Genomic DNA, 15,208 nt, shown 5'->3' with positions numbered 1-15,208 from the left:
GGCCTTAGCACCGGAATGGTTTGGCACTAAGGGCTGCTGGGAGCTGGAGTTTATTTAGTGCGTCTACTTCCCTGTAATGCGGTGTGTTGGGACACCGGCGCTAACAATAGTGACTGGCTGGTAGAAAAGACTGACTCGCTGAATCAATGTAAAAGGTGAGAGTGCTGTGCAGTGTCAGTGACACTGCACACCCACTGCACTGCACAGCACTGTCACCTTTTACATTAATTCAGTATCCAGACATTACCCTCCGCGATATTACCCACTCTATCCATTACATTAGCCATCTCGGGGCTTCCAGGCCGGCAGCCCAGGTGCTGTGTTGCGGGAAGTCGGGGCCTCTGGGGATCTGGACGTGGCTGTGGCAGGGAGTCACTTCTGTGACATCACGCGCAGAGGAGGCTCCGGGGCTCAGAGAGTATGCGGCGCAGGGAGGGCTATGAAAGCCTTCGCTGCGCCGCTTTCATACACATCTATGCCGGTGGCCACAGCAGTTTTTGTTCCACCTGCGCTGTGGCTAGGGAGTGGGGATTGTTGATGCCCGAGGGGGCAGGTGGACTGGCAGCAGGACATAGGACGCTGCAGTAAAAGGATTTTTCCCCCCATATCTACAGCACAGAGACTTGCTGCAGAAGCAGTGGCATACCCTCCAACTGTACCTTTTTGGCAGGACCAGTATCTTTTTTTTTATGGTTTGTACCAATTTTTGGCTCTCCAAACTTCCATTAAAAGTAAAGGAAAAGGGGCATGGTCACGTCACTGTACCCATGGCCACGCCCCCTTTTTGAATTTGTAGCGATTTTTATGTGTAAATTGTTGGAGGATATGTTGCTGCAGATGCTGTGGGCCTATTTTGGGGTGTGGACATGGAGCTGCAGCTCCATCAGCCCCATTGTTAATCCTGCTCTGGGAACACACAACAGCCAAAGGGCAGAGCTTCCCATTGGATGTAACCTGTGTGGGAGGGCGTTTCTCGCCCAATCAGCTGTGGACTGGGTGTGATAGACCTGCTGATAACCCAATGAGAGCTCCTAGCCACGCCCAGCATTATACACACAGGCACAGAGTCACAGATCTGGGCTATTATATAGGAGATATATTACTTCTTTTTTTTCTATATTAATGTTTGCATTTGTACAATATGAGTGTAATAGACCAACAATAATCGCTCTGTTTTAGCTCCTCCTTCAATGTCTCCAGCTTCTTCTGCAAAAGCCTGATGAGGGGAATGACCTGAGGCTGGCAGTGTCTGAACTGACTTCACGTGTGGCAAGTTCAAAGGGTTGCAGAACCTTGCACAACGTTGAAATCATTCTCCACTGCGCTTGAGTCAGGTGCATTCCCCCTCCTTTGCCTATATCGTGGGCAGATGTATAGGCTTGAATGGCCTTTTGCTGCTCCTCCATCCTCTGAAGCATATAGAGGGTTGAATTCCTCCTCGTTACCACCTCTTGCTTCAGATGATGGCAGGGCAGGTTCAGGAATGTTTGGTGGTGCTCCAGTCTTCTGTACGCGGTGGCTGAATGCCGAAAGTGGCCCGCAATTCTTCGGGCCACCGACAGCATCTCTTGCACGCCCCTGTCGTTTTTTAAATAATTCTGCACCACCAAATTCAATGTATGTGCAAAACATGGGACGTGCTGGAATTTGCCCAGATGTAATGCACGCACAATATTGCTGGCGTTGTCCGATGTCACAAATCCCCAGGAGAGTCCAATTGGGGTAAGCCATTCTGCTATGATGTTCCTCAGTTTCCGTAAGAGGTTGTCAGCAGTGTGCCTCTTATGGAAAGCGGTGATACAAAGCGTAGCCTGCCTAGGAACGAGTTGGCGTTTGCGAGATGCTGCTACTGGTGCCGCCGCTAATGCTCTTGCTGCGGGAGGCAATACATCTACCCAGTGGGCTGTCACAGTCATATTGTCCTGAGTCTGCCCTGCTCCACTTGTCCACATGTCCGTGGTTAAGTGGACATTGGGTACAACTGCATTTTTTAGGACACTGGTGAGTCTTTTTCTGAGGTCTGTGTACATTTTCGGTATCGCCTGCCTAGAGAAATGGAACCTAGATGGTATTTGGTACCGGGGACACAGTACCTCAAGCAAGTCTCTAGTTGGCTCTGAATTAACGGTGGATACCGGAACCACGTTTCTCACCGCCCAGGCTGCCAAGGCCTGAGTTATCTACTTTGCAGCAGGATGACTGCTGTGATATTTCATCTTCCTCGCAAAGGACTGTTAGACAGTCAATTGCTTACTGGAAGTAGTACAAGTGGTCTTCCGACTTCCCCTCTGGGATGACGATCGACTCCCAGCAGCTACAACAGCAGCGCCAGCAGCAGTAGGCGTTACACTCAAGGATGCATCGGAGGAATCCCAGGCAGGAGAGGACTCGTCAGACTTGCCAGTGACATGGCCTGCAGGACTATTGGCTTTCCTGGGTAAGGAGGAAATTGACACTGAGGGAGTTGGTGGTGTGGTTTGTAGGAGCTTGGTTACAAGAGGAAGGGATTTAGTGGTCAGTGGACTGCTTCCGCTGTCATCCAAAGTTTTTGAACCTTTCACTGACTTATGATGAATGCGCTGCAGGTGACGTATAAGGGAGGATGTCCCGAGGTGGTTAACGTCCTTACCCCTACTTATTACAGCTTGACAAAGGCAACACACGGCTTGACACCTGTTGTCCGCATTTGTGTTGAAATAATTCCACACCGAAGAGCTGATTTTTTTTGTATTTTGACCAGGCATGTTAATGGCCATATTCGTCCTACGGACAACAGGTGTCTCCCCGGGTGCCTAACTTAAACAAACCACCTCACCATCAGAATCCTCCTTGTCAATTTCCTCCCCAGCGCCAGCAACACCCATATCCTCATCCTGGTGTACTTCAACAGTGACATCTTCAATTTGACTATCAGGAATTGGACTGCGGGTGCTCCTTCCAGCACTTGCAGGGGGCGTGCAAATGGTGGAAGGCGCAAGCTCTTCCCGTCCAGTGTTGGGAAGGTCAGGCATCGCAACCGACACAATTAGACTCTCCTTGGGGATTTGTGATTTAGAAGAACGCACAGTTCTTTGCTGTGCTTTTGCCAGCTTAAGTCTTTTCATTTTTCTAGCGAGAGGATGAGTGCTTCCATCCTCATGTGAAGCTGAACCACTTGCCATGAACATAGGCCAGGGCCTCAGCCGTTCCTTGCCACTCCGTGTCGTAAATGGCATATTGGCAAGTTTACGCTTCTCCTCAGACGCTTTTAATTTTGATTTTTGGTTCATTTTACTGAACTTTTGTCTTTTGGATTTTACATGCTCTCTACTATGACATTGGGCATCGGCCTTGGCAGACGACGTTGATGGCATTTCATCATCTCGGCCATGACTAGTGGCAGCAGCTTCAGCACGAGGTGGAAGTGGATCTTGATCTTTCCCTATTTTAACCTCCACATTTTTGTTCTCCATTTTTTAATGTGTGGAATTATATGCCAGTAACTATCAATACAATGGCCTACTACTATATATACTGCGCACAACTGAAATGCACCACAGGTATGGATGGATAGTATACTTGACGACACAGAGGTAGGTAGAGCAGTGGCCTTCCGTACCGTACTGCTATATATACTGGTGGTCACTGTCAGCAATCTGCAAAACTAAAATGCACCACAGGTATAGAATGTAGATGGATAGTATACTTAATGACGACACAGAGGTAGGTACAGCAGTGGCCTTCCGTACTGCTATATATAGTATACTGGTGGTCACTGTGTCAGCAAACTGCAAAACTAAAATGCACCACAGGTATAGAATGTAGATGGATAGTATACTTAATGACGACACAGAGGTAGGTACAGCAGTGGCCTTCCGTACCGTACTGCTATATATACTGTTGGTCACTGTGTCAGCAAACTGCACAACTGAAATGCACCACAGGTATAGAATCTAGATGGATAGTATACTTAATGACGACACAGAGGTAGGTACAGCAGTGGCCTACTGTACCCTAATGCTATATATTATATACTGGTGGTCACTGGTCAGCAAAACTCTGCACTGTACTCCTCCTATATAATATTATACTGGTGGTCTCCAGTCCCCACAATAAAGCAGCACACTGAGCACAGATATGGAGCGTTTTTCAGGCAGACAACGTATACTGGTGGTCACTGATCAGCAAAACTCTGCACTGTACTCCTCCTATATTATACAGCTGCTCCCCAGCCCTCCCCACAATTAAGCAATAGTGCACAATCAAGTTCAACAATAACGGAGAGGACGCCAGCCACGTCCTCTCCCTAACATTTCCAATGCACGAGTGAAAATGGCGGCGACGCGTGGCTGCTTATATAGAATCCGAATCTCGCGAGAATCCGACAGCGGGATGATGACGTTCGGGCGCGCTCGGGTTAACCGAACCATACGGGAGAATCCGAGTATGCCTCGGACCCGTGTAAAATGGGTGAAGTTCGGGGGGGTTCGGTTTCCGAGAAACCGAACCCGCTCATCACTAATTTTCTCACAGCCTTAGGAGCTGCGGGGGGAAATCCATGTTGAATGCAATGTTATTTGGGAAGATGGCGCATGGACACTAGAGAGTCTTTGCTTTTAATGTGCTGTGCCATTTTCCCGAAGATGTCACTGGAAAGATGGCACCAGCCATAAGCATTAAACTCGCTATACTTTGGAGGAAGGGGAAGGCAGCAGACCTGGGTGTCCCCCCCCCCCCCCCCCTTCCCCTCCCCCCCCCCCCCCCCTCACGGTGCCAGTGAGCAGCTCTGAGCTGGTGTAAAATCCAAGTTCTTTTGTGAATTTACATTTCCCCATGTCTTGATCACAGTGAGGAAAGCCCTTTCAACTGGGCCCTCTCCAACAACTCATCCATCTTTTTTCAATAATCTTATTCTGTAAAAGAGAATCTTAATTTTAATACTGTTCTGTACCAGTGCACCTATTCCATACCATCCTAGGGAGACTCTTGCTCCCTCGAACACTTCCTCTCTTGCTCTGCATCTTCTGCTCTTCCGCAAATACTTCCATCTTGATTTAAAACCCTACGCATCCAGTCACTCTTCTCCAATCAAGGCTGATTCTTGTTCCAAAGGTATTCCACTATGCAGTGGACATTAGCGATTTCTAAATGATCTACAGTGAGGTACAAAAAATGACTGTCTTCAGTACCTCCCAGCACACCGAGCTGTACCTGTCCCAAGACATGAAAGACTATATATATATATATATATATATATATATATATACTTACATATAATGAAAATCCAGAGGTCTTAGTTACATACAGTTTGCAAACGTATGATAAGCCATTAGACCCCGACAAGGCTCCTCTGATTCTGGTGGTCCCTAACTCTAGGTCTGGGCCTGAGGTGTAGAACCCCACAAACCGGCAAAGGCCAGCTACCCCAGGGCAGCACAGCGCGAGAAGGTAAAGTGTTCGTATGTGTTAATAAAAGGAAAACAAAATCTATATACAAAAATTAATATACTAGTGAAAGTGTAATTAAAAGACCAGAAGGATTAATAAATGTTTTAAGGGGGTGCTAAATAAGATCTCGCAGTGTGCTACCCCAAAGCAGCCCAGCCCCACCAATCCAGGGGGAACCGCACCCCAGACCCGCCTCAGGTACTAATAATAATAATAATAATAATAATAACAACAACCCTTCTGGGTAATATAACATAATGCCACATGATAATGGCTTATAGATAGTGGCTTATCATACGTTTGCAAACTGTATGTAACTAAGACCTCTGGATTTCTATTATATGTATGTATATATATATATATATATATATATATATATATATATATATATATATAGCCTTTGTTAGGTGCTGCGGTCCGCGGCGCCGCTCGGTCTGCTTCCGAGCGACGCTCACGGCCGCCGCACCTCCCTCCCTGCCCGGCGCCTAGCAACGCCAGGACGCCGTGCGTACTGTAGCCGCCGGGTCCCTGGCAACGCTAGGACGCCGGGCGTCCTCAGCCGCTGGGTCCATAGCAACAGGGACGCCATTGGCGGACCGCGTTCCCCGTTGCCAGATAGGATTGATTAGTTGCTCGTGCAGCAGGGCAGCTGCACGGCAACTAGTAATTAGGGTCTGGGGGCTGGTCATGCTGGCCCTCCTGTCATTGGCCAGCAGGGTCTTTTTATGGGAGCCAGCACACTGCAGCCTCGCCGGTGATAGCTTCCTGTATGCTGTTCCTGCCTTGCAACGTCTGTTCCTGGTCAGCTGTATCTGGTCGATCCTGCTCCCTGTGCTCCTGAGTTCTGGAGTTCTGAAGCCAGTCCTGGGAATCCTTCCTGTCCAAGTGAGCCTGTTGCGGTCATCTGGGGGTTCTCGCTTGTTGGGGTTCTCTCCCGGTTTTGTGAGTAGCGGCTTCTGCCGCATGTTGCGGCCTAGGCCACTTAGTCCTTGTTTTCCTTTTGTATTAGTGGTTTTTGCGGAGGTTTCCGCTTTTCACTGTCCTCCCCGGAACTCAGCGGTGCCGTGTGGGGGAGTGGACATTGGTATCTTTTGTAGTTCTTTTCCTTTGGCGGCGTGCCGCACATATATTTAGTTTTAGGGTAGTTAGTAGCCCCTAGCTTCTGTTTGCTTTAGTTAGAGGTCCCTTTGTTATTATCCTGTCTCGGTTCACACCTTGTTTCACTCTAAGACCTGGGGGCATCGGAGTTGGGCAGACCTAATCCGCCCTTCAAACACGGCTGCTGTGGGCCCAAGAAACCATAGTCACTCAGGCGTGAACTGACCACACGGGTAAAACAACGGAGGTAGGGTGCTAGGGGCTATTCCCGTACCATCCCTTATTTCAGCGTCACGTCCTGGTGCTCTGGACTCTCTACACAAACATCTCTCCAGTTCTGAGCATCAGGAACGTAACATTATCACCGGCCCAAAAACAAACAAAAAAAAAAAAGAATAATATTTAGAGTTATTTGTTTTTGGTGGGCCTTGAAATTCGGCCTCATGAATCCGGCAGTATTAGGACCGAATCCCAGCCAGCTTTTGGCCAACCAGATTCAGGAACTAACTCAGATGGTTCAGGATCTTACTCTTCGGGTGAGATCGCAGGAAGATCTTTTGCGAGCCTCCCCGAGTATGATTCCAGAACCAAAGATGCACCTTCCTGACCGTTTTTCAGGTAACCGAAAGGATTTTTTTAATTTCAAGGAAGCTTGTAAGCTTTATTTTCGTTTAAGGCCCCGATCCTCTGGTACTGAGTCTCCTCGGGTCGGGATTGTGATGTCTTTACTACAAGGCGATCCGCAAACCTGGGCTTTTGGGCTAAAAGCCGATGATGTTGCCTTGCTATCTGTAGATGCCTTTTTTAAGTCTCTAGGCCTTTTGTACGATGACCCTGATAGAGAAGCGTCGGCTGAGAGCCACTTGCGTGCACTTAAGCAAGGGAAAAGTCCAGCAGAGGCGTATTGTACTGAGTTTCGCCGTTGGTCGAACGACTGTGGCTGGAATGACCCGGCCCTGCGCAGTCAGTTTGTCTGAAGTTATTAAAGACAGTCTCCTGCAGTATCCCGCTCCAGAGACTTTAGACAAACTCATGGAGCTTGCTATTAAAATTGATCGTCGTCTCCGGGAGCGGAGGGCTGAAAGAGGAGCTAGTTTCAGGCCTAGTCCATGTGTGTATACTTTCCCTGAGGACGTCAAGGAGCCCATGCAAATGGGTCTCTCCCAAGAAAAAAGGAATTGGATTCCCCAGCACCCTGGATGATAACAGTAATCTTCGTTACACATATTTGCGCAAATGTGTGGTTAAGCCCCAAAGCCGCATCAAGGCCTCTCTGTATATTTGGGGTCCCTAGCGCTATATCTAGGTGCAAGGTGTGGCACCCCAAAACACCAGAATGAGCCAGAAAGCCCAGCGTGGCATACCAGTGTAAAAAACTATAGTGTTAATAAATTAGTATTTAGGAAGCCGAAGCTATAGAGAGGGTGATACAAACATGGGTCTCTCCCGGCTGTCCCCAGAGGAAAGAACCAGAAGACTAAATTTTGGTCTTTGCTTGTATTGTGGTGGCAAGGGACATATCATACGTAATTGCCCGAATAAGCAGGGAAACGCTCTGACCCAGTGAATTGTGAGGGGTTTCACTTGGGTCTGCAGTTGATCTCCTCTAATGATTCCTTATTAGTTCCTGTAAAAATTTCCTTTGGTAGCCTCAGTTCGTTGGTGTCGGCCTTCGTCGACAGTGGAGCTGCGAGAAATTTCATGGATCTTGGTTGGGCTCAGGCTTTGGGCGTTCCACAGATACCTTTGGATAAACGTATCACCCTGCACGGCTTGGATGGTGGTCCGCTTTCTAATGGAGTAATCACTCACCGCACACCTCCAGTACAACTGACAGTGGGGGCCCTACATTCGGAGAAAATTTAATTTTACCTTACCCATTGTCCGGCTGTCCCCGTAGTTTTGGGTCACCCCTGGCTTGCCTTTCATAATCCCACCATAGATTGGAGGTCTGGGGAGATTTCCCGATGGGGTCCCTTTTGTGTTAAGGAATGTATTTCCCGTCCAGTCCGGGTTGCGGCAGTCACCCCAGAACTTATTCCTTTGGAATATCAGGACTTTGCCGACGTTTTCTCCAAGGGTAATGCGGATATTCTGCCTCCTCATCGGTCCTATGACTGCGCTATCGACTTAGTTCCCGGTGCCTCTTTGCCTAAGGGGAGACTATATGCCCTGTCTGGGCCGGAAACTACGGCAATGAATGATTATGTACAGGAGAGCCTAAAAAAAGGCTTTATTAGGCCCTCGAAATCTCCATTGAGTGCAGGGTTCTTTTTTGTTGAGAAAAAAGATGGGTCGCTCAGACCATGTATTGATTATCGGGCTCTGAATAAAATTTCTGTTAAAAACACCTACCCCTTGCCACTGATTTCAGTACTGTTTGATCAGCTCCGGACTGCCGTTATCTTTTCCAAGATCGATCTTAGAGGGGCTTACAATCTCATCCGAATAAAATCTGGGGATGAGTGGAAGACGGCTTTCAGCACACAGTCGGGACATTATGAATACCTGGTGATGCCGTTTGGGCTGTCTAATGCTCCTGCAGTATTTCAAGATCTCATTAACGACGTCCTTCGCGAGTTTCTAGGAAAGTTCGTAGTCGTTTATTTAGACGACATTTTGATTTACTCTGAGTCTTTTGAACAACATATTACCCATGTGCGACTGGTCCTTCAGAAGTTACGGGAAAATCATTTATACGCCAAACTGGAGAAATGTGATTTCCACATCACAGAAGTGTCCTTCCTGGGGTATATTATTTCTCCTAAGGGGTTTTTCATGGAACCCAAAAAACTCCAGGCCATCCTAAATTGGGCACAACCCACGAACTTAAAAGCAATTCAGCGCTTTTTAGGGTTTGCAAATTACTATAGGCGTTTTATTCATACCTTCTCAGATTTGGTAGCTCCTATTGTGGCATTGACTAAAAAAGGAGCGGATCCTTCCAATTGGTCGCCTGAAGCCAAGTCTGCCTTTCTGGCCTTAAAGCAGGCCTTTGTCTCAGCTCCAGTACTCAGACACCCTAACCCGGATCTCCCCTTTATTGTCGAGGTAGATGCCTCAGAGGTTGGAGTGGGGGCTATCTTTTCTCAGGAAGACCCGGAGTCTCAGGAATTACACCCATGTGCCTTCATGTCCAGAAAATTCTCCTCCGCAGAATCCAACTATGATGTTGGTAATCGAGAATTGTTGGCAGTTAAATGGGCTTTCGAGGAGTGGAGGCACTGGCTGGAAGGAGCAAGGCATACCATTACGGTGTTTACTGACCACAAGAACCTGCAGTATATTGAGTCAGCTAAACGGCTTAATGCTCGACAGGCACGTTGGGCGCTGTTTTTTACTCGTTTCAGGTTTATTATCACCTTCAGGCCCGCTTCCAAGAATACAAAAGCCGATGCCCTGTCACGTTGTTTTCTTCCGGTTCACAATAACCACCCGGCTACTACCCCCATAGTCCCATCGTCTGTCATCCGGGCAGGCCTCACACAGGATTTATTTACACAGCTAGTCCAGCTTCAGCAGCAGGCTCCCAAAGTCACTCCTGCAGATCGTCTCTTCGTCCCTGAATTTCTGAGAGGCACTGTTCTAGCTGAGTTTCATGATAATAAGGTTTCTGGTCATCCGGGTATCACTAAAACCTTGGAGTTAATCTCTCGCTCAGTGTGGTGGCCTAATCTTTCTAAAGATGTAAGGGAATTTGTCCGTTCCTGTCAGGTTTGTGCTCAGTACAAGGTATCTCGATCGTTGCCGGTCGGGCAACTCATGCCTTTAGCCATTCCTCTCAGGCCATTGGACCAATACTTGATAAAGGTCACAGCTACGTGACCGAAATGCGTTGTCTTTGGACGGAGGAGTTCTTTTGGACGAGGAGCAGTGACGCAAGTGGAAGGACTTTCACGCTGATTTAAGCCTATTGCGATGGTGCTGGGCTATTTCAGCCTTGGACCCTATTGCTTTTTTATAAGCTAGCCCACCGCAATTCTACTACATGGTGAGAGATCCTTGTATACCTACTGCATGGTCACTTTAACTGGTCACTGTTATCAGGTCCAAAATTGCACTTTATGTATGTTATATGTCAGTGAGTCCATTTGTTCAAATAAATACACCTTTTTATGGAACTAAATTATTTGTTTCACTGATCCTGTGGGTTCAGACATTCCCAATTGATTTTAGGGATTCATCTGTAAGTCGGAGCGCCAATGCATGCTACATATATTTTTTTCCATATCTGTCTTCAGAATCTGCAAGAACAAAGCTACTTGGTGGCTAGACAAAAATCTTGGGCAGATTGTTGAAACGCAGACCCTAGCAAAGAATGCTGGAACTTCTCATTCCATAATCATTGTAGAATGCTTTTAAGACCACTGGATGTAATAATAGTTAATCCAGTGGTTCTTAAACTGTGTGCCGTGGCACCTTGAGATGCCTCGGGACACTTGCAGGGGTGCCTTGTATTGGTGGTCCAAGACCAATTCAAATTATGTGCGGTCAATGTAATAGGCAAAACCAGTGCTGGTGGCTGCTAATCATAAAATATATAGTCAAACACAAGCAAATCTTATCCCTTACCACACAATTGATGTGTCAGTAAGAAATGTTTGGCCTAGAGGTGCCACGAAAAAAATTCTGATACTCTAGGGTGCCATGAATCAAAAAAGGTTGGGAACCACTGTGCTAATCATTGTACTGCACAGCCCAAGCTGTTTGCTGTACAGGCCAAGAAAGTATAGTTCTGTCAGTTGTATATTCTCTGCATAAATTTTTACCAGTGTGAAAGCTATCCCTTTAAATTCATCTGTAGGAGGTTACATACAGAATTGTTCAGTTTATCCTGGGGCCGTTCAGAGCATGTACAGTTACAAGAACATAGTCACAGATAAATACTAGCATTAATAATACTAGCATTACATACATTTTAAACCCTTACACTCTAAACATGTGCAGGTCATTTGAGAATGTTTACTCTGAAAAATACTGAATCAGTTTTTCTACACACTGTTCCAGCTCCCTGCTATTCTTTATATGTTTGTTTTTTTATGTGAAGTTAAAAAGAAAGTTTACTAGGTATATTTTGTATTAGGAGGCAAATTCTATTTGTGCACTGGATTCCAGACTAGAACAGAAACCCTTTAAAAATCTTTTGCATTATGATTCTGCTCGACTTGAATACATTTAAACATGACTGAGGGGAGTAAGATACAAGTCAGAGGTTTGAATAAACTATGCTATTGTTAGAAGGATGGGAGAAAATAAGTAACAATTTCTGACGTACTTAATTGTTTTTCCTGAGGATAAAAAATCCCCCTTTGTTTGGTTTGCAGGAACGCTGTGGGAGAATGCAGCTGCCAGGTGTCTCTGATGTTACGAGAGAACTCAGCGGGCAGGGTCTATGGAGAGTAAGTCACCGTGGGGTTCTCAGGCAGGCTGGCTGCTGCTATTTTTTGCTCTGCTGATTCTCTTCCCTCCCAGACCTAATCCCCCAAATGTGACCCATCTAAGAGACAGCCAGAGAGTTACACTAAGGCAGGGATACTTTTTTTTGGGTCTTTCCCTTATAAGGCCACTGAAGTCATCACTGATGCAATAAAGCAATGGACTGTGTTCCTTCTGATCAAACTCCCCTCCCCTAGGACTTTTCTTCCTAGCTCACAAATTGTTTTATTGAAAGCCAAACCTCCCTAAGTGCCTCTTTCTTTTTCCTCTTGCTTACACTCAGGCAAAGGGAGCAGCTAGGCTTTGCGGAGAGATATGGATGTGAACATGAAGATGTACTAAGGCTTGGTGGGTTCACCCAAAGTCCGGACGATCAGGAGAACATTCGTGGTGTACTCAAGAGGAGAGTCGAGGTTAAAAAACATACGGAGGAAAAACTTAGACAACAAGAAGTAGAGCAGTTGGACTTCCGTAAAGTTTTGGGTAAGAAGGTGAGCATAAGAAGCATTTCAGAAGAGAATCTAAAGGACATCCCAGCCGAACAGATGGACTTCAGAGCTAACCTTCAGCGACAGGTCAAACCCAAGGCCTTGTCAGATGATGAGCGTAAAGTCAACAGTCCACAGCAGGTGGACTTCCGTTCAGTCTTAGGAAAAAAGGCCTCTTTCCCAAAAACCCCTGTTCAAGAAAAGGTGTCAGCCAAGCCAGCAACTCCCGACTTTAGGTCAGTTTTGGGAAGCAAGAAAAAAGTGCCTACTGAGAACGGCAATGCTAACAGCAACAGCACAGAGCCCATCGAAAATGCAAAGCCTTTTAGCAAGCAGGATAACTTAAAACCACAGGTCAAGGAAGAGCAACTAAAACCTGTAGTTAAGCAGGAAAATGTAAAGCCAGTGTTAAATCAAGAAAAGCCCAAATCACTGGTCAGTCAGGAAAAAACAAAACCAGCAGTGAATGATGAAAAGTCTAAATCTGTGATTAAGGACGGAAACGTAAAAGCAGTGGTCAATCAGGAAAAAGCTAAACCAATTGTCAAGGATGAAAAGTTAAAACCTGTGGTCAAGGAAGAAAATTCTAAACCTGTAGTCAAGGAAGAAAATTATAAACCTGTAGTCAAGGAAGAAAATTCTAAACCAGCGGTCAAGATAGAAAATTCTAAACCAGTGGTCAAAACAGAAAATTCTAAAACAGCAGTCAAAGAAGAAAATTCTAAAACTGTGGTCACGGAACAAAATTCTAAACCAGTGGTCAAGGAAGAGCTATCATCCGTGGAAGACAATTCTAAACATGTTGTCAAGGAAGAGAATGCATCACCAGTAGTCAAGGAGGAAAAGATTGAGCAAAACTGCTTGTCGGTAGTGGATGGAGAGGTAGAAAGCAAGAATGCTCAGAGTGCAGGGACACCACCGGTTTTCACAGAGTTTTTGCAAGATGCAAAGTTAGTGGATGGAGAAAAGCTTGTGTTACAGTGCAGGGTCACCTCAGAGCCACCAGCAACTATAACATGGACACTCCATGGCAAGGTCATAAAGTCCTCCAAGTTCATTGTGCTGCGCCAGGAAGGTAATTATGAAATTGACTGCTTGTGTAAATAGTTTTTACAGGTGTACTAACCAATCCTGATTAAACTAAGAGAAGTATTGTATAGAGGTGGACAGTGTGCTGGTAGAGTGCAATATATTTGTTTTGTACCTTCTATGTCTTTGATAATATTTCCCTGTCTGCAACATGTAGAATTGAATGATTTACCGGTAAGGCAATAGTTTATAACATAAAGATTTTTCCATTTTACTCAACAACTTGCTTTCTCTTTCTTCAGCTGTAATCTTTCTGTGTAATTTTAAGTATATGTGTATTGTAACAGACAGCTTAGCATTTTCCCTTTTATACTAGGTTTTACCATAGAGCCAGTTTACAAAACTGCATTAATCTACAACTCACTGCTTGCTCTGTCAACTCGTTAGAAGTTCTAGTCCAGCCTTATTTATAATACTTTTAATGGGTAGTGTCTGAGACCACAGACTGGTATACTGTACAACAATAGCACAGGGTTTTGATAAAGTACTGTATGGTGTATCATTGGATTTTTGGCAGTCCTTCGGTATTGCTGACTGCATGTGAATAATGTGGTAATTGTGTGTGTAAGTGGGATGTTTGTTAGTCATTGCTGTCTTAAAGGGTATTTACTCTTTCCCAAGGTCAAGTGATTTAACATTTTATTGGCCTGTTAGAATTTTAATTTTTTTAAACCCTTGGTAGTTAGTCACTAAGAATTGACAGGGTAGAGAGTTGTATCTATACATTACAGCTGACTATTTTAGAGCTACTTAACTAAAGATGATGATAGTATTTGAAAATGTAATGCAACAATTACAGTTCAGTAGATACAATCCTCACCTTGATGTGCATGGTTACTGTCAGTGTCTTTTTTTATTATCATTTTGTGCATGGACAGTATACGTTTGCTGTATAACGAATGATAAAGGAAGCTTGAATTAAATGATTTATTAGCAAAATAGAACAGGATACTCTGATTGTGTTAGAAGCACAAGCCAGTTGTCTGCATAGGGTTAAATGTTTAACAGACGACAGACCCAGTTGGAGACTGTCCCTGGCAATCAAGATGTGGATCCTTTGGCTCTCAGAGGGGCTGGAATCCCAAATTTCTTACTATAGAACAGTTTTGGCATTTTCCCAATGATCTAAAATTTATATGAATAATTCTGCTTCCATATTTAAGCATTTTCAGCACCTCTCCTTATTGTCATTTTAGCAAGAAACCAAAATTCCTTTCTTACCTTCGTTCTTCAAAACAAACTGAATTACTTGTTTTGTTCTCTCTGGTAATGTTTTATAAATCCAGGTTGATCTGTGTAATCCAGTCCTAAAAACCTGGGCCCATTTGTGTTCCCCTTTCTCCAGTTTTCCAGAATTGGGGTAATCCATGCCCCAGTAATCCAGTCCTGTAGAATCAGGCCCATCTATGTTAACCAAATGTCAATCCTGTTGAAGCAGGCCCATATGTGTTTTTAATAATCCAGTCCTGTAGAATTTGGCCCATTTACAGATGTGTCCTCTCTCATCGTCACATTAAACAGCCCTTCTAGTTGCTGCCAGTCGTGACTGAATTTACAAATTTGTGTAAATTGTTTCCATGAGAATATACCACTATGCAAATCATACAAACAAGCAGACTCTGCTGATTAAAATTATATGTGTCATGTTTATACTCTGTGTAGGACTTTAT

General features: G+C 45.3%; 1 protein-coding gene across 5 annotated transcripts in view; it reads left to right on the top strand.

The window, feature by feature from the left end:
* MYLK (myosin light chain kinase) overlaps nt 1-15,208 on the top strand; it is a 1,073,187-nt gene that overhangs the window by 762,992 nt on the left and 294,987 nt on the right. For all 5 annotated transcript variants that reach the window (XM_063934067.1, XM_063934064.1, XM_063934063.1 and 2 more), the window contains 2 exons: nt 11,850-11,924; nt 12,245-13,524. In XM_063934067.1, coding sequence (XP_063790137.1) covers nt 11,850-11,924; nt 12,245-13,524 — 1,355 coding nt within the window. The remainder of the gene's footprint in view (nt 1-11,849; nt 11,925-12,244; nt 13,525-15,208) is intronic.

This window comes from Pseudophryne corroboree, chromosome 7 (genome assembly GCF_028390025.1).
Source record: "Pseudophryne corroboree isolate aPseCor3 chromosome 7, aPseCor3.hap2, whole genome shotgun sequence".
NCBI classification, from domain to species: domain Eukaryota; kingdom Metazoa; phylum Chordata; class Amphibia; order Anura; family Myobatrachidae; genus Pseudophryne; species Pseudophryne corroboree.
Note: the sequence above shows the minus strand (reverse complement) of the source record. Positions and strands in the feature narration are given on the sequence as shown.